Source organism: Fusarium fujikuroi, chromosome FFUJ_chr05, assembly GCF_900079805.1.
Source record: "Fusarium fujikuroi IMI 58289 draft genome, chromosome FFUJ_chr05".
NCBI classification, from domain to species: Eukaryota; Fungi; Ascomycota; class Sordariomycetes; order Hypocreales; family Nectriaceae; genus Fusarium; species Fusarium fujikuroi.
Window position 1 is genome coordinate 199059 of NC_036626.1, and position 18617 is coordinate 217675.

Genomic DNA, 18617 nt, shown 5'->3' on the forward strand with positions numbered 1-18617 from the left:
CCATTAGCGCTCCGATGGAACTAGGGATGTGAGACGGAGCTGAACACTAGCCAATCAATTGTCTAGAGTCTCTACCGTGTCTTAGCCCCCCCCGCAACAACGCGAAATCGAGCTCTTGACGGAACTTCCCTTATTACGTCAATAGTTTTCGGCATATAATGCACCTGCAAGCCCCCCGATAAGCCATCCGAACTTCGTTTTTCTACAACGACGTACCAAATCTAACAGGTGCATAAGATAAGTCTTTGGAAATGACTACTGATTATAAGTTTGAAGGATGGATGGGCGAGGATGAACGTTCGGCGGAAGGGAATATGGTCTGGCAAGAGTACGAGCCCAAGAAGTGGGAAGAGACTGACATTGATATCTGTATTACCCACTGCGGTATCTGTGGCTCTGACATTCACGTCCTCCGCTCAGGTTGGGTTAGTCTCTACGAAGCTTATTGTTACACGGCACGACTGATAAATGACTTTGTACCACAGCGTCAAGCGCCTTACCCCGTCGTTGTAGGCCACGAGATCGTCGGCGTCGCTGTTCGTGTTGGTAGCCAAGCTGAGGGCGGCATCAAAGTCGGCGACATTGTCGGTGTCGGTGCTCAATCTGACGCTTGTCTCAACCGCAAATTAGGCGATGACAACAATGGGCGGCCTAAATGCAATGAGTGCGCATCCGGAGAAGAGAACTACTGCACTCGCATGGCCCCAACGTACGGCTCAAAGTTCCTATCCACAGGCGATAAGACGCAGGGCGGCTACGCTCGCTATCATCGTTGCCCTTCGCACTTCGTTTTTCGTATCCCTGAGGGTGTCGCACCAGAGTACGCCGCACCGCTTCTCTGTGGTGGCGTAACAGTCTACTCGCCTCTAAAGCAATTCGGTGCTGGGCCTGGTAAGAAGGTCGGTATAGTTGGCGTGGGAGGGCTAGGTCATTTCGCCGTGCTCTTTGCTCGTGCGCTCGGTGCCGATGAGGTTGTAGGTATCTCACGCCGAGAAAGCAAGAGGCAGGAAGCCATGGACCTTGGATGCACAGATTATATCGCCACAGCTGATGAGGAGGGATGGGAAACGAGGCATTCTCGGAGGCTCGACCTTATCATCTCAACTGTGTCGTCTCCAAAGGTATTTTACCCCTTGCATATTATCCGGCTGGCCATTAACAAGAGTAACTATAGATGCCTCTCGCTGATTATATCGGGCTCCTGCGGCTAGACGGTACGCTCGTCCAAGTTGGTCTTCCTGAAGGTCAACTCCCATTCCGACCAGGAAGTCTTACTGGGGCGCGTCGAAGGATTGCAGGTTCAAGCATTGGATCGCCGGCCGAGATCAAAGAAATGCTGCAGCTAGTCGCAGATAAGAATGTCAAGCCTTGGGTTGAGATGCGTCCTATGTCAGATGCGAACCAGGCTATCGTTGACTTCGAGGCTGGAAAGCCGCGATTCCGCTATGTTCTAGTTAATTAGGATTTACATAGATCCAACACGCAAATGCCCTCTTTCTGCTGTTTCTTTGTCATCTGTTTGTATTTTACGCTTTGGCTTGATTCGGCCCTTAGCCATTGTGTAACTAGACTGCGCTTTGACTGGGGAATAGAGGTCATCCAATCATGTGTCAGCATGCAAGATTTGTAATTGGAAATTTCTCAACCAGCAGGCACAGCTCGACCCTTCAGCCTGTTCATTCTTAGCAATAAGAAATCAATAATTGCGCTCCAATGAGATGTGGTGTTGTTAACGGGGCAGTTCGCTTCCTATGGTACCCGGAGTTAAGGTTGGTGATAATCTTATGTCCAGGACCGGGCAACCAACAAAAGTAAGAGCCGATGCCGATATCAATGTGTATTAAAGGGTGTGGATTCTTAATCATTATTTAAATAATTCCATTTATATAGTGTTAAGTACATCTTACAATTTAACCACGCAATAACAAAAACCTCTCCCCCCATCATGTCTTCCACTACAGAAAATTTGAACCGATCCGCAGTCCTTCCTCACCCAAAGGCCCACCCCATAGTTATTACCTCCTCACCTGTTCCGATTCCAACTGGTAATGAGATACTCATTCGTGTACGAGCCGTTGCTATCAACCCAGCTGATCACGCTGTCCAAAAGCTTGGCATCGTCATCAAACCCGAATTCTACCCTTACGTCAATGGTACCGATATGTCTGGAGAAGTTGTCTCTGTTGGGTCTGATCAGGCGAGGTTTAAACCAGGAGATCGTGTAGTGGGTCATGCGATGGCATGGCAGAAAGGCGATAACAAGTACGGGGCGTTCCAAGATTACTCTATCATGGTTGAGCCCATGGTGGCTAAGATTCCAGATCATATACCTTTCAAGGACGCAGCTGTTCTTCCTCTGGGCCTCACAACATCAGCTGCTATGTTGTTCAGTCCAACTTTAATGCGCCTTGACCTACCCATGGCTGGGACCGAGCTAAACTCCAAGGGTAAAGTCGTGGTAGTCTGGGGAGGCAGCTCAAGTGTTGGGTCGAATGCCATCCAGACTGTCAAAGCAGCTGGGTACATCGTTGCGGCTACGGCGAGCGAGCATAACCACGGGTTACTGAGAAAGATGAACGTGGACTATGTCTTTGACTACAAGAAAGATGGCGTTACGGAAGAGATTATAAACACTTTGAGCGGTGTTGGCGATCTTGCAGGGGTTTACTGTGCCGTATACTCAGATACTGCTATCACGGCATGTGCAACTATTGCAAACAGACTCGGAGGAAAGAAATGTCTCGGAACTATACTTCCTCCTGGGATGCCAGTGCCTGGAACGATCCCCGACGGCGTGCAAGTTCTAATCAATGACCATGTTCTTCTGGGTTCGACAGAGACTGGAAAGAGACTATGGGTGGATTGGCTTCCTGGAGCTCTCGAAGATGGGACCATGAAGTGTATGCCACATCCTGAGGTTGTTGGGAAAGGACTTGAGAAGATTCAGGACGCAGTCGATGCGATTGGCAAAGGGGTGAGTGGAAAGAAGCTGGTGGTCGAGCTTTAGATTATATATATGGCAAAGCGATGGCCAAAAGATGAAGGCCATTTTTCGTGGTATGTAAAAGCTTTCCTAAATTGATTTAATCGTGTACCAGTAATGTAAAGAGCCAGGCCGTTGAGTCCATCCATGGCATGTATGTTTGACCCGATAACGTTGGGTACATCTCGCTAATGGATTACAAGTTCCCGCACAAATTCACCTGGATTATCTGACTGACAAGACAACGCCAAAAAGAATCACAAACGGTCTCCAGAAGCTTCCTGCAGGTCTGATAAAGTACTCGTTCAGTCAGACTAACTGTTCTCGGATTGACTTGCCGCCAAATTAACCCCAACACCCCTGCTAGACAGACAATTTGTGGGTTTCGTAGCATGGGAGTAGCAGAGCAGCCACAAACCAGAGAACCCTTAGACCATAGTCTTGACCCAAGCACCTGCCTCCTGAGAGAAGACATTAAAGTAGGAGGTGTGGGCACTTGGATCAGTACCCTGCGCGCACACATTATCGCCTGCCAAACACCAGGATCTGATTTTGTTGGAATAGCGGTTCAGCGAGGTCAGCTGAGCACCATTACGGGGGTTTATCTGTCAAAAGGGCAATGTTAACTCTTTTTCTGTCGTTACTGGGAGAAATCTATTTGCTTACGCCGTTTCTTGAAGCACCGGTGCCAGTGTTGTAGGCCTGACTGGCAGCGTGGCGAGGATCGCCAAAGAACAGCACAGCAGCAACTATACGAGTTAGATTAGCCATTCAAATTTGAATAACATTATCGCCATACTAATCAAGGGGGAGGACTTACTTTTATTTCCAGGCGAAGTCGCAGGATTCAACGCAGAATTGGACTGCTGGGTACATCCCAAGCTCTGCCCGCCACCGCCACCAAGCATGTCGCCAAAAAGCTGAGCACCCTGCGAATAGCCGCTCAGGACTAGTTTGGAATCAGGGCATCGATTCGCATATGCCGTGATCTGTGATAGACCGCCGGTAATTCCAGCGTATATCGAAGTGCAGTATGTATTAAAATTAGCTGGGTAATTGATGTTCTCGTAGCCACAGCTAGGCAAGCCACTGCAAATGGCTGAAACAAGGGAGCTTTGACGACCCGGATAGGGCTCGTCAGTGCCACGAGCTAGGAAGATGTGTACATTTTGACATGGCGCTTGGCGCTCCTCGATGTCAACGGACGGAGCGCCGATGGCCAACGGGATAAGGAAAAGAAAAGTGAGGAAAGCTATTTTCGACATTTCTAAAACAGGCGACGGTTAGCCAAGTCCGTTAGTTAGTGCTGCGATCAAGATGTTGTTGACTGTTGAGAACGCGGAGCTGGCTGGCTATTTATCTGTCTTTTAGAGCTAAAGCAGACCCTCTATCCATATCGATCATCTCTCGTTATACACCCCGCATCACATGATATCGTTGGTTCGGTCCGAAGAGGCTTTTCGTGATTCCTCATTGGCGCATTGACGATTCTGAAATAGGGCATTGGCCGTGGTGTAGGGTATAATCGGCAAAGTTTATCCAACGAATTTAGGAGTGATAGTCTTGTTTCCTATGTTACCTACCTATCCTGGAACTATCATAGAAGTACTACAAGATGAAGCCCATGTTTGACCTCTCGTGCATCCTAAACGGGCCGACTGAACCCCAACATATAGTGGTGGGTTATGAAGTTACATATAGCCCGGCCTCAGCACTGACGTTACTCTGGGGCAGAGCCTCGGCATCGAAACGATACCCAACTCTCTTGACCCCATGAACAGAAAAAGAAAAGGGCAATTCGCGGGGTAATGCATGCTGTGCCTGATCAGGTGGTAAACAATCCTAGTAGGGTGTGGTGAACGCCGCATCAAGGTCTCAATCTCCATCAGTCCATATCCGTCATCCCCCGCGGCATGCTACACTCGGCCTTCGGCGCCGAGACCGAGGAGAAGCCTGAGCTTTCTCAATATCAAACTGGCACGGCCTGATTCTGACCAGCTACACCGAAGAGGAGCAAGGCTGCTGTCAGCAGCCTCTCCATCCAGGATTCAGTGCTTCTGTAAATCTGACTCCTCGGCGCCGTGCACACGCTATATGCTGGTTGTGGTACTCTGATTGGAGCGCCTGCGCTGTTCACTTACGTGTGTGTCTGCGCCTTGGACTCCATCGGCAGGTTGCTCGGCGAGGACCTGGGTAGCGCTTAAGATAACCCACAAGGAGACCAAGGGTCGACTTATTCCCGGGCAGAAGAGTTGGCCTCGTCCTCCTTCCCTATATCGCTGTCGAATGGCTGTCGATATCCCATCGATATGGTCGGAGCGTATCTTCTATGGGGGTCAATGTATTTTTATAGAGCTGGTGCCAATTAGGTAGCCATGCATATGGAAGAGACGAATGCATATAGGATGAGACTAAGGAAAACAATACAAGATTATCTGATAGATTTACTTAAAACGGAAGCTAGTAACAATAGCAATGGAGAAGGGTTAGTCAGTTCAGCTCGCTGGCAGAGCTCTACTTTGTGTTTGGTTTAGAAAAAAATAATATAAACAATGTCACTAATTAGTTTAATTGGTATGTGTCTAAAGTTCTATATTGGTTATATTCTTTCTTTTATATTCTATAAGGCGCTACGTTGAACATGAAGTATGGATAGAAAGCTCGTAGTTTACCTGCATGATTCTTACTCTATCAAGAAGAAAAATGCATCCAGACTGGTAGATTGGCCCGCCGATGAGGTATTGCGACCCAACTCAGGAAGCATAGGGTGGATCAGGCGATCGAGCATATCTTCTTAGCCCGTACTTTCCGGCCATGGCCCATTTCCAGGAAACAACACAGCCCAAGAATCAGAGCCCTTTGTTATTTTAGGAGAGTGAGGCAGCAGTCCACTTGGTCATTGTTTGCCTTCGCCTTGTCATGTAGATGCCGATCACCTCGAACTCCCTGACTTGTGATAACTCGTTCTTGGCTCACATCAAGATCAATTACCCAGCACTCTGCAGCTGGACCTTCCACCTACATTTGGAAGCGAATATAGTGGATAATAAACGAGTTCGCTTATGTATAAAACAAGAACGGCTGGCTCCAGTAACCTGTATATTGACAAGAATATTACTTTGATAATTATAAGCCTAAAAGCTACATCTAAGAGGTTAGAAACGATTAGACTATATTGTATAATATTGTCTTCTTTACGTAAACAACAGTATATTATATTTATGAATAAAGTCAATATTATTTACCTGCAGTTATCATGAGTCTCAATGCCCCCTAAAGTCAATCGGAACTACTATCTTCTCGCGGCCGGCTTAAGCTCTCAGCCACAGGTCTCAGCGGCAAATAACACTTCTAGCTCACAACTTAGACATTATACCAAGATGTCTGACTAATTGCTACAGCACAAGGCTGATAAGAGGAAAACCTAGATGATGACTCTTTCTTTAATTTACTTTTATATAAGGCGCGTGATCTGAATATCAGCTAGAGGGTCTATTAACTCAAGATAACCTGTTATCCGATTACATTAGGCAGTAAACCAGCTGCCTACACAATTGCCCAAGGCATTGTAGTTACTCTTGATCTCACCTTGTCCTTTTTATTGGTTGAAATGCTTTATCCAGTACGAAGGGTGGCCAATCGTTTCGAGGCACTTAACGCCGAGGCGGATTCACTTGTGGCTGTGCACCAACGAGGCGTTAAACAGGGCTGACGTTTTTTTCAAGGCATTCTCAAAATTCAGGCTGCATCCAGATAATGATAATCGTGATCTCATTTAATTTCACCACCTTGAATTCGCGCATACTTGATTCTATGGTCCCGAAAATGGATGTTGAGGATCAATGTGTGGAACGAGCCTGCAAAAGAATTCGCCTGCAATCACCAGAGCCAGACGTCATTTGTGATAGTTTCGAAGACTTTCTCTTGTCAGACGCCGAATTGTTCCCTCAGCTCGCGTGTGACGGCGGTTCCCCGGCTAGCATCTTATAAACAAAAGCACAAGATAAAGACGAAGCGAGGCTTGACTTTGGAGGCGAGGCCCTGGTTACAGAGACAGTTCGCCATATCTGCCTCGGAACGGTGAGCTTCAAGATAATTACTTGAAATTGGTCCTAACCTGTAATAGATAACCCCGAAAACCACATCGTCATTCTTTAAGAACCGACAAGAGTCAGAAGCCATGGTCAACATACGGCAGTGTGGCAGTATCATAAAGCTGAGTACAGCAGACACAGGTGCATACGCCGGCCTCGTTGCGGACTTTCCATCAGACTCGCTACACCGCCCTTCGGTGAAGCTCAGCGCTCTATTGACTGCACCAGCATCGCTCCGCGTCATAGTCCTCAGCCCTATCGAAGAAGCAGCGGAAATTGGAAATCTCTTATCTAATAATGACCTTTTCCTTCAACATCCGTCGTCCCAGGACATTGAATACTTTGACCTGGAGATGGAATACTTCAATCCTCATTACCTTGTTATTCCAGGATCTCGTATGCCGCAGTTGGAAGATCTTGCTATTGAATACAACGACAGTACATCTGCTCATTCTCTTACGCTGGATGAACAGAAAAAAAGTCAACTGATAGGCATTTTCGACACCGCGGCTGATCTTTCAATCCGACCCACGACCGAGCCAAGCCCGCGTCTACAGACTCGCCTGAAAGAGTAAGCTCGAGAACATCCTTGGTCTGTCATTAGAACTAATGCAATCTAGGTACCAGCTCAAAGCTCTTACAGTGATGAGCGAAAAGGAATGCACCAACGTTGAGAGTCCTCAATGTCCTTCGCTCTGGGTTGTACGGGATGCATCCAATGGCAAAGACAGGTATGAAATCTTAACGAAATGTGCAGACTGAAGTCTAAGAACAAGCAGAGAATATCTTCATAGAATAACGGGGCATAGGGCTAACGTTGTGCCTACTTGTGCTGGAGGCATTCTTGCTGATGTGAGAAGACCGTCGTATCCTGGTTTTGCTTACCATGCAGAGCTGACGAAGTTTAATTTACAGGAGATGGGACTTGGTAAAACACTCTGCGTACTCTCCCTCATTTGCTGGTCGCTGGACTCGTTGCGAGATGCAGAAGCTCAAGGTATTGGTTCTGAGTCTTTGACAACATTAGTTGTCATACCTAAGAGCAGTACAGTTCGCGATGACCCCGTAACACACCGTTGGCTAATAACGTGCAGTGATTCCTGGCTGGCAGGCCCAGATCGAATCGCACATAATGCCAGGTCAGATCCGTGTTGCCCTTTATCATGGAACTGGTAGGCAAAATATTGCCAGGCATTTCCGAGACAATGGTATTGTCTTGACAACGTATCAGACCTTGAGGTCTGAGTGGACTAACAAAGGTCCCTTATTTAGAGAGCCATGGTTCCGTGTCGTTCTAGATGAAGGTCAGTATTGCCATTTTGCCACCTTGTATATGTGGTTAATGGTAGCAGCCCATCGCATCGGTAACAGGTCAACTCAAGTCTTTCAGGCCGCATGTGAGCTTCAATCGTTGAGGCGCTGGTGTCTGACGGGAACTCCTATCGTCAATTCCATCGACAACTACGGGGCATTACTGGCCTTCATAGGAATGAAGCCACTCGATGCAAAGGGCAGATTCGATCATTGGATAACCAATCCGATTCGAGATAATGAACAAGAAGGCCTTAGAAAGCTACGGATCCTAGTTGAAACAACTTGCCTACGGAGGACAAAATTTAGCATTTCGCAGGCACTCCCTCCTCCGACTGTCCACGAAGAAAAGGTTGACATGCATCCATATGACCGCGCACTTTACGATTTCTTCGAATCAGAAGCAGCCAAAAACGCCGCCGATTCTTCCAAAAGCTATCCTGCCAACCCCTCAGCGGCAGGAAGGGAAAAGAAGAATGTTTTGTCTCTAATCCAGAATCTTCGCCGGATTTGTGATCATGGAGAGGATCTCTTACCTGCCTCGGACATTGAAGCTTGGAATCTGCAGATATTCCAAAGGCCAAGCCTGCGTGCTAGACAAAAGCCTGGAACGACTTTTAGTGATGATTCATACTGTGAAACATCACCGTCTGCTAAGGTGCAAAGATTGATACAAAAACTTCGATTAGAACAAAAAAGCAACTTCAAAGAGTCCTCATTTCCGCCAGTAAAAAGGTATGAGTATTTAACGAAAATACAGAAATATTGCTAATTTTGATCAGTGTGGTTTTCAGTTACTGGACAAAAATGCTCGATCTTGTTCAAAAAGCTCTTTTCGAGGCCAGCTTCTTGTGTGCGAGAATTGATGGCCAGTATTCAGTCAAGCAAAGAGAGAATGCACTGTTTAGATTCGCAAACGACCCTTGCTGTACTGTAATGCTGGCCACCCTTGGGAGTGGCGGCGAAGGGTAAGTGACTAGCCAACTTGAGTGATTGAAAGTTAACATTATCATCATCTCCAGCATTGATCTAACGTCGGCTAATCATGTGCATCTTCTCGAGCCTCATTGGAACCCCATGGCGGAAGAGCAAGCGATTGCACGTGTTCATAGAATCGGCCAGCAGCGGCACGTCACGGCCACTAACTATATTACTCCAGACTCTATCGAGGAGGTGAGTACTATCAATATCAGTTTACTGCTGAAGTTAGTTGCTAGTAAGTATGGTCTAACTTCTGTTGGATAGTACGTGCAAAGCATTCAAGTCAAAAAGACACAGCTTATTCAGGATACTTGGCGTATTAATGATGAATCCGACGGAAATAACATCTACAATGAGACTTCGAGGGTATTTAGTCACACAGAATGGCAAACAGGCCTCCGACTAACTGTTTTCAAAAGCTTGAGAAATGGCTCACTCAGAGAAGCAAGCAGTAAGTGGAGATGCAGAGCTCGGAGCTGTCCATACACAAGACGTTTCAATGATATATTTAATCTATCTCTCAATCACAGCAGGAACCCTTGCCTTCGTTTTTCTTGTTTTTGACGTTTCTCTGTAGTTCTTGTGACTAATTGTTCCCAAGTCATCCCGAGCCACTTTGAAATTTCTCGTGCACCTTTTTCGTCACTAATACCTTTATTCCTCGATCGAACGTTAGGGTCTGCTCCTTGAAGAAGTAGGAATTCCATGAGATCCGCTGCTTGTTGTGTGGTCTTTCTTGCTGCAACTTGCAAGGCTGTTGGAGAGGCTTTGTGGGCCTTGCTGTCAACCTCAGCCATGTTGAATCGCATAACGCGCTAAATTGACGGAACATGTATTCTCGGCAATAGTTCGAAGAAATCTTTTCAGTTCGTACACATTTAGTGTATCCAAAGGCTCGCATTTCTTCCATAGCCACAGCAGCATGCGTTCACCATTTGGGCTATTGTTAGTGGCGGCTATAATATCCACATTCGTGAACACTGGTCCGACATCCCAGTTGATGGCCGTGAAGTTGAATCCTGTAGCCAGTATTGGCCTCCAAAGTTCAAAAATATCCTCAGACTCTAATGCAATTATGCTTTTGAGTATTGCCATTACTGTGTATTCGACGTCATAGATATTCCCCTTTTGCGTATTTAGCGTCGAAACCCAGTATAGAAGAATTTTAGATAAGCCGACACTCTCACTTTCTACTGTCCGCTGGGCTAGAATCCTAAAACGTGACCAATCTAGACTATTGTTCGTGGAGAATGCTCCTGTGAGTATCCCAGAGTCAATGAACAGTTGTAATATTGAGTGAGAACACATTTTGGCAGCGTGGATTGCGATCGCTATCTGCACATAACGGTTCGAATTGCGCAAATAGGGCATCAGTGTTTTTATGATCTCCACGTTGTTGATTTCAATCAAATCAAATATGAGAGGTTGGAGTTCTTCGTTTTCAATCTTCTGAGGGAGGATAGTGCTTGACGAACCAGGATCTGCAGCATGTGAGTGGCCATTTTCGAAATGGTCGTCTCTCATCTTTCGTGAGATGAAGCCCTGGGTCGCGTAACGACATCCTGGGGTGCTGCAGTACCATGGCTTCTGGTGATTCTTTTCGTGAGCCCGACGGCCTGTCTTCGTCTCAAAGCCATAACGACGATAATAACAGCCTAAAACCCGGCATTTGAAGTACCTAGGTCCATAATGGTAAGAAAGTGATTTTGAGTTCGAACCTTCCTCAAGATCGAGGCCATCCAGTCGCTCATGGAGAGTAATTGAAATATGGGGGATGGAGAGCGGGCTGGTAGGCAACCACTGCTCCGCTGTTGATCCGATTAGTTCTTATCACTGGTTCTGAGGATTAACGAACTCACGACTATTGATCTGAAAGTCTGACTTGGTCGATGAAGTCTGAAAATGAGCACAGCCCTTCAGCATCTCTACCAAGTCAGGATCCTGAGATTCCAGATCACAAATTGCTGGGTGTAGGGAGCCTTCGAATTGGTCACTCTGAGTGTAAGCATCTGACGATCGTGTCTCGAGCAGTACTCTCAGTTGGTCGGTAAGTGTATCAGGTACGGTTTCTGAGCCAGACGAAATTAAATATCTGCAGATTAAGTCAAGCCAGAAGCGGGATGAGAAATCATGCAAGCGATATGCCCCCCATATAATGTTAGCATCAAGTTCATCTTCTGTGAGGTCTGGATCATGGTGGTCCTGGCACATGTACACCAAACAGCGAATAGCCAAGTCAAGTGCTGTCTCAGAGAGAGAGATGGAGTTCGGAACATTGCCGTTGAAGATGTATCTGATTGGTATTAGTGACTGAAAGCGGGGGTTTCCCTTTGACATACTCTCGAACAGTGAAGTGAACAAATTGAACGTAACCATCTGCTATATCGATGATCGGGCCGCAGATCTGTACAACATCGACTCCCGATTGAACCCTTGGTGGTTTAAAAGGGAGTTTGGGGTCAACAAGCAATGCCTGCTCTATTTCCTTCAGTGTCATTGGTGTTGGGGCACATCCAACCCAACCAAGTATAGAGTGTGCGAGTTTCCTTCTCTGTGGATCTTTGTGGGAGTTGATGTGTTGCAAAACTCTGCCATAGCTATGAGATATTAGTATTTAAACGGCCACAGAAGGTAAGCGCATACGCATCCTCTAGAGACGTCGGTAGATGTTCCAGTTCATTTTGTATATCCTCAATATCATTGATGTAATATATTATCCTGAAGATAACTTTAACATAAAGAAACATTCCTATTAACGAATCAGAAATGTTTATCACAAGTTTTTGATGTGGCAGCTAGGACATGTTAGTAAGAACAAACCTTTTGCATGGAATGCTAGTGGCGCAGCCCAGCCTTGGAGCTGGTCTTGAACTTCTGACACGAAGTCCCGCTCTTTGAACCACTCCCCCATAGTTCGGTTAATGAAAACCTGGATACTGCCAGCGTTATTCTTGTCGACCTGTAGATTCGTACTTTTGCCGTCCAAATCGCGAGAGATATCACTTTCGGCGCGGCTGGTCAACAAGATATGGCATTCTTGACATTCACCGCTTACTCTTACGAGTTCCTTGATCAACGTTGAGCGTTGTGTAGGTTCGATCTCATCTAAGCCATCAATGATGACTCGCACAACGCCTGCACTCTGTATGAGTGCTTGAAAAAGGGTTTTAGCAATTTTGATATCGCTTCCAAGGTGCTGGAGGTTTGATTGGCACAGCATTGTCTTGAGGGATAGGGATGTAGAGGCTAACTGGAATATTAATGAATGGACGATAGAGAGTGCTGAAATGCGACTGTCAATGTAGGTAAGAAAAGCAAACACGGTATGGGTACCATCCAAAGACTGAGTGTGCTTGATCACGCTACTAGCGAGTAGTGTCTTGCCTAGATAAGTAGTTAGTTAGTAAATGCCTCTTTGTGGTTTGTCTTAGAGCCATAGGCTTACCAGCCCCTGGGATACCCCGGAGCCATAAAATAGGCTTTGCTTTGTCTTTACCAGCCAGCCAATTCTGGAATGACTGATCCCGGAAGAGCCATTTACCGGTTCCATTGCAAACCGTTTCGCTGAAACGATACAGGTCGGCATCGTAGCTCTTAGGTGAGATATGTGCTCGATGACTGGCAAATTCTTGTGCGATATAGTTCTCTTCTGTCTGTACGATGTGTTGCAATTCCCGATTACGCATTTCGTCTGCTCTGCGTATCTCCTCCATGCGAACTTCTTTTCTGATTAGGTCGCGATGACTTGCCATGTGTTTTACCACGACCTGAATCCTGTCCCCGTGGCTTGGCCAGAAAATCTCAAACATAACTTTGAGACCTTGTTTATCGTTAACCTGGGTTGCACCATTGAAGGTCTAAGAAACTTACGGCGCATACTAAAGAATTTGCTCGAGATCAAGTAAAAGTGAAGAATATCGCGGAAATACAGCACCAATAATGCCTGCAGACGATTGTTACCAGTGAAAATTTCAGCCAGTTCGCAAAAGTCAGGCAGAGCATTCCCAATCTCTTCCAGCGTGGTCACAAGAGCATCGAATGACTGTTTCAGAACGTCGGCCCATAGCAAGAGAAGCTTGATTGGGCCCCATATTAGCGCTAGGATGTCGAGCTTGGTTTGCACGAAGGTCTCAACGACACTGCTGTATTCACGAAGTCGAGCTAGAAATGGTTCAATCTTGGATAAGTGTCGAAGGCGACCGGATTTTGCCTGCTTGTCTTGAAGCTTCTCGATATCCTGGTAGACTTGCTCGATGCTAGTCGTTTGGATAATTTGGTCGTAGAAACTATGACCTTTGAGCTTGTCCTTAAAGTCAAGCATCGCCGCTTCGAAGGCACGCTGTGTAGTAGTCATGATCTTTCGGAGTTATTCAAGTGCATACGCATTAATATCATCAAGTTGTTAGATAAGCAATTGCTTGGGTTTGGGTTGGGCGAAGAAGGGATGCGGGGGTTGAAAATGAGGCGGCAGAATCAGGCTGAGCAAGGCATACTCGACAGCTGTTTGGTTCAAATTTTTTAATTGCATATATTGCATGCTGATGCGCTAGTATTTAGCGACAATCTATGGATGTACCTGGCAGGTAGCATTTATAGTGAAGTTCATATGAGCGATTCCGCCTTTCATATTTTACACTCGGCCTGACTAACCTTTAATGCGTGGTCCATTCGAGTTACTTGTTATAAGGGACAATTTTAGTACTGGGCCTATGTTCATAAATTTCTTTCACGCACGAATATGTAAGATATGCAATTAAGAGCTATCAGCCAACAACATTTGTGCCTTGCACAGGCTGATTTTGCGGCCTCATTTTTCATGCAAGCCTCGCACCCTTTCTCTGCTTCAACGTGATCATTTCTAACAGCCTCTCTAAAACTTGAGAGTTCCTCTGATCGGAAGGCTGCAAGCATCATGTCTGGCGCCGAGGCTGCTCTCCTTGGAGTAGGCATTCTCTGCAATGCAATGCAGATCATCACCTTCGCTAAGGATGTCATCCACGTCTATCGCAACATTCACGATGGCCGAGCTCCTGACCCAAACCTAGACTTATATCTCAAGAACGCGAAGGCTTCTTTCTACGAGATGAATCAAACTACCGCCCAAATGGGGCCACTAAGCAAGGAGCAGCAGAAGATAGTTGATGTTGGCAATAAGGTCCACGACTGCGTGGACGAGCTACAACAGCAGTTTGCCAAGCTACATGTTGATGAGCGATTGAAAAAAGGGCTTCGTGGCAAAATTGCAGCATTCAAGAAGAGCGCTCTAGCGTTATGGCGTGAAAAGGAACTCCAAGATGCTGAGGAGAACCTACATCGATATGAACAACTCCTGCACGGTCTCCTGCTGGATCGTGTGTGCAGTCAATCTCAAGCTGCTGAGATCGCCTCCTTGGAATCATATCAGCATCTTCAAGTGTCTTTGCAAACCATCATCTCAGAACTCGAACACGACTCCACAAACGTTGCAGACCTGTTTGCATGTATTGGTAATCGAGTTGCAGATGAGCACGCGACTACAAGAGCTGTGGTTGAAGATCGTGCAAAGTCAGCGGAGAACAAAATCTGCCAGAGTATGTCTCAGACGATCGATCAACTTCGTCGGGAACTGCTGGATCGCGAGCAGGACAAGGGTTTCGAGAAACAATATGAACAACTTCTTTCGAGTCTAAGCTTTCCAGAAATGAACAGCCGGAAGAACAAGATATCAAATGAGTATCCTGGGACTTTCAATTGGATATTCGATCCACATGCCTGGTGGCAGTCAGATGGAGACTCGTCGTCCGAATCCGGTCTGACAGACATGACTAGTCAACTCTCTGAACATTACCAGGATTGTGAGGCCAAGAGCACCGACGATCCACGCTTTGACAATTTTGCATACTGGCTGGAATCAGACTCGAACGTCTTCTGGGTCAGTGGCAAGCCAGCCTCGGGCAAAAGCCTTCTAATGAAATTTCTTGCTTTCAGCCGTTCAACAGTCGAGCATCTAAAGGTTTGGTGTTCTGATTTCCAGGTTCTAACACACTTCTTCTGGAACCCCGGACAGAAATTGCAGCGGAACGTCGAAGGAATGGTTTTATCACTCCTTTATCAAGTCTTGGATGGCAGACCTGGTCTTTGTCGAAGGTTGTGTGAAGCCCAATCTTCCGTGCGGCACAAGAGAAGCTACTCAGATTGGAGTCTCGAAGAACTGTCAGCGGCCCTGTTATGGGTACTAGAATCCTCTTCTTCAGCATTCTGCATCTTCATCGATGGCCTGGACGAGGCTGAGGAGCTACAGCATCTACCTTGGCCAGAGTGGACAAGCGCTGAAGTCATCCACAAATTGCTCAAAGTCGATAAAATCAAGTTATGTGCATCCAGCAGAGAAGAAAATGCATTTTGCTCCTTTTTCAGTGGGCAATCTCGACTGAGAATCCATCAATTGAATGATTGCGACATTACTCTTTTTGTCAAGGCACGGCTTGATATTTGTGTACTTGGGAGGTTCGGTCGAGATCATCTGTCACACGAGATTGTGAAGAAGGCTGAGGGCGTGTTCTTGTGGGCCGCTCTTGTAGTAGACAGCTTGAATCGGGCCATCCGCCAAGGCAATGTATCCATCGAAATGCTGCAAGAGCGCATTCAACAGACTCCCTCGGAGCTCTCTACTCTATACACTGACATGTGGGGAAGAATTGGAGATGACGTCTACCTACGCAGCATTCGACGGACTGCTTCGCTCTACTTCAATCTTGCTATTGCAGCTCGTGAAGTCAAGGATTATTTGCCGTACATGAATCCCTTCAGCCATCCAGACACAGACGCTGCGAGGATGTCTTCATTAGTAGTCATGGCAGCGGCTGCCCAAGACAAGCCAATGGCAGATATATTGAGCGCAGGTCGCATCATAACAACTGAGGAGCTTCGTGCGAGGTGTTCAAGAGCTGAGGGCGACTTGCAATGGGCTTGCCGTGGCCTCCTTGAGGTGACCAGAACCAATGATACATCCGATTATGTTTGCGGAGATCGCCGCCTGCTGGAATACAACTTCACAAAAGTCGATTTTATCCATAGGACTGCTTTTGACTTTCTCATGGATACAGTGCTTGGTCGTGAGTGCCTGGAATTCTGTGGCGCTTCCAAAAGTCAGCAAGTTTCCAGGCTATTTGCTGCCCATTTGATCAGAGCACGGTTCATCTATCTCAGGGATCGACATCATATTGATTTAATGGATATAAGGCTCCTATCGTGCAGGCAAAATATCAATTATGATGGCTACTTGGAGATGGCTATTGCTATGTCTTGCGACGATCGGATATCTAGAGAAGATTCAGTCCGAGACGGCCTTATAAATGCTCTGAAAGCATGGCAGTCATCTGGTTTATTCAGCGGTGGTAAGTACTGCACTCCTCTTACATATGCACCGTCAACCTTGAACTCCCTTGAACATTCTATGATAGAAGCTGTTACTTCGGTCATGTTGTTGGAAAGAGGCAATGAGCATTCAATCGTCGGCTTGAGGAGATTACTTGAGGGATATCCTGAGTCGACATTTTTGAATGCTATTCCAGCCATCCTTCGCGCAATGTCCCTTGGGTGTCGCCGTAACACGACTTTCAAACATGGTTGCGAGATACTACAATATATTCTTCACCATTTACAATATATTGCTAAAAGAAAGAGACGCTATTGGGTCGCTGTTAGACGCGCTATTCTCGCTCTGCACTGTTGGTACATTTCAAATTGTTTGGCTAACTTGGCCATGTTTTATAATCCTGTTGTGTTTTATGCCTCGACAGAGCTGAGCGACTATTTTTATGAGGAAGACTGGCAGCATATTCTCTTACTTCAGTTCCGAACTTTTCTCAGTCACAAGAAGCGGGCTGATTCACTTTTCAAAACTCATACACACTACGCCCTCATTGCTGTGAATCTTGTTGCAGCCCACCAATTAATGAATGCCGAGTTGCAGAAGCATTCACCAAGCATTTCCCCCGTTTACGTACCAAAGGATATCAGCTCTCGATTCGATGCAGTACTCGTTGCAGACGTATACGAGGAATCCCCCGACAAGTCCATGTCCACCATGAACTTCTACGCTCCTGATAGGTGTCTTCATAGCCAAATTAGACATTTGGTGCAAATGGGGCTGAGTGGAAATGCGATGCTTGAACATGGAAATACCTGGCAAGAAATACTCAAGTGCTCTGCCGATGAGCTGAGCCCAATCAATGCTTCTAGGGCTTACAACTATGTAGTTGATGAGTTCAAAGATGCGGGACTGGACTTTTCGACGCCTATTTTATTTAATATCGGGTGATAACAAGGAACTTAAGAATTAGGAAAAGAATTAATAAATCAAAATAGATTATCGTTTACTTTGTATCAGTATCTTATGTATAATTATGATTCAAATTCTTATATAGATTTTGTCGTAGATTTCTGTCCCAGGTCCATCCTTTTCTTCCTCATTAGAGCTCCAAGCTAAGAAGCGCCAAAGTGATTTTGTGTTCTGGATACTCCATGCTCTATCAGATCGATCTCGGCAGTATGGCCAGGCTTCGCTTTAGCTTGAGAAGTCGGAACAACAACGTCATCGCCGAACAAAGCCGCCATCTCTTCGAGGCTTTAACGAGACTAGTTCAATTTAGTCAAGGTCTTCGAATACATGATCGAAAGCACTCGCTGTCTCGGGAAGAAAGAAAAGGAAGAACAAGGCAGCACCAGCGTTGGATGTGATGAAGAGTGAATTGACTGATAGTTAAAGTTTATGACATCTCAACGAGACATGTCAATGAAGAGTGAATAGTATCTACATATAAAGTCAGTTGTCTCGCATATGTGGGAATCTCAGGTGCATGGATGTACCGACAACTGACATTAAAGTACGATTTATAACAAAACGATGGCAACGATGGTCACGATGGCCTTGGTCGCCACAGCGAGAGCCATACCCTTAGTCCTGAAGAGGAAAGGGAATAGTTCTGAAGACTAACCAAACCATGGCGTTAAAGAAGATAGCATAGCTTATCGAATAGAGGAGGAGAGAGGCAACGGCGCCTCTCGCGCCAGCCTCGCTGTCGTCATGTGATGGCCCAAGTTCTGCGCTGAGAGCGATGCAAATAGCAATCATGACGCAGAGTACTATAGATCCACACCACAGGGCGGAGTACGGGGCATTTTGTCGGCGGAGAAGACGAGATAGCTCATCTAACAGATGATGCCCATCATTCGGGTAACATCACAGCCAGAAGAGCTAGGTAATT

At 46.3% G+C, this 18617-nt stretch overlaps 6 protein-coding genes; 4 read left to right on the forward strand and 2 right to left on the reverse strand.

Annotated features, from left to right (window-relative positions):
- Positions 1–251: 251 nt before the first annotated feature.
- Positions 252–1462, forward strand: FFUJ_06781 (related to alcohol dehydrogenase, class C; the record flags this gene model as incomplete). XM_023576959.1 has 2 exons in its annotated part: positions 252–1121; positions 1175–1462. The coding sequence occupies 2 exons, from the start codon at positions 252–254 to the stop codon at positions 1460–1462; spliced, it is 1158 nt and encodes a 385-aa protein (XP_023430106.1).
- Positions 1463–1945: 483 nt separating this feature from the next.
- FFUJ_06782 (related to oxidoreductase) lies at positions 1946–3007 on the forward strand (the record flags this gene model as incomplete). Its single annotated transcript, XM_023576960.1, has 1 exon — positions 1946–3007. One exon carries the CDS (start codon positions 1946–1948, stop codon positions 3005–3007), a length of 1062 nt encoding a protein of 353 aa, XP_023430107.1.
- Positions 3008–3411: 404 nt separating this feature from the next.
- On the reverse strand, positions 3412–4248 carry FFUJ_06783 (related to acetylxylan esterase precursor; the record flags this gene model as incomplete). XM_023576962.1 has 3 exons in its annotated part: positions 3412–3588; positions 3650–3732; positions 3804–4248. The coding sequence occupies 3 exons, from the start codon at positions 4246–4248 to the stop codon at positions 3412–3414; spliced, it is 705 nt and encodes a 234-aa protein (XP_023430108.1).
- A 2915-nt stretch (positions 4249–7163) lies between these two features.
- Positions 7164–9824, forward strand: FFUJ_06784 (related to helicase-like transcription factor protein; the record flags this gene model as incomplete). XM_023576963.1 has 9 exons in its annotated part: positions 7164–7648; positions 7698–7808; positions 7857–7929; positions 7993–8122; positions 8172–9123; positions 9171–9356; positions 9411–9561; positions 9634–9735; positions 9789–9824. 9 exons carry the CDS (start codon positions 7164–7166, stop codon positions 9822–9824), a joined length of 2226 nt encoding a protein of 741 aa, XP_023430109.1.
- Positions 9825–10158: 334 nt separating this feature from the next.
- Positions 10159–13723, reverse strand: FFUJ_06785 (uncharacterized protein; the record flags this gene model as incomplete). XM_023576964.1 has 7 exons in its annotated part: positions 10159–11177; positions 11229–11662; positions 11709–11966; positions 12013–12118; positions 12190–12753; positions 12815–13189; positions 13240–13723. 7 exons carry the CDS (start codon positions 13721–13723, stop codon positions 10159–10161), a joined length of 3240 nt encoding a protein of 1079 aa, XP_023430110.1.
- A 558-nt stretch (positions 13724–14281) lies between these two features.
- Positions 14282–17671, forward strand: FFUJ_06786 (related to small s protein; the record flags this gene model as incomplete). Its single annotated transcript, XM_023576965.1, has 1 exon — positions 14282–17671. The coding sequence occupies one exon, from the start codon at positions 14282–14284 to the stop codon at positions 17669–17671; it is 3390 nt and encodes a 1129-aa protein (XP_023430111.1).
- Between the last annotated feature and the right edge of the window lie 946 nt (positions 17672–18617).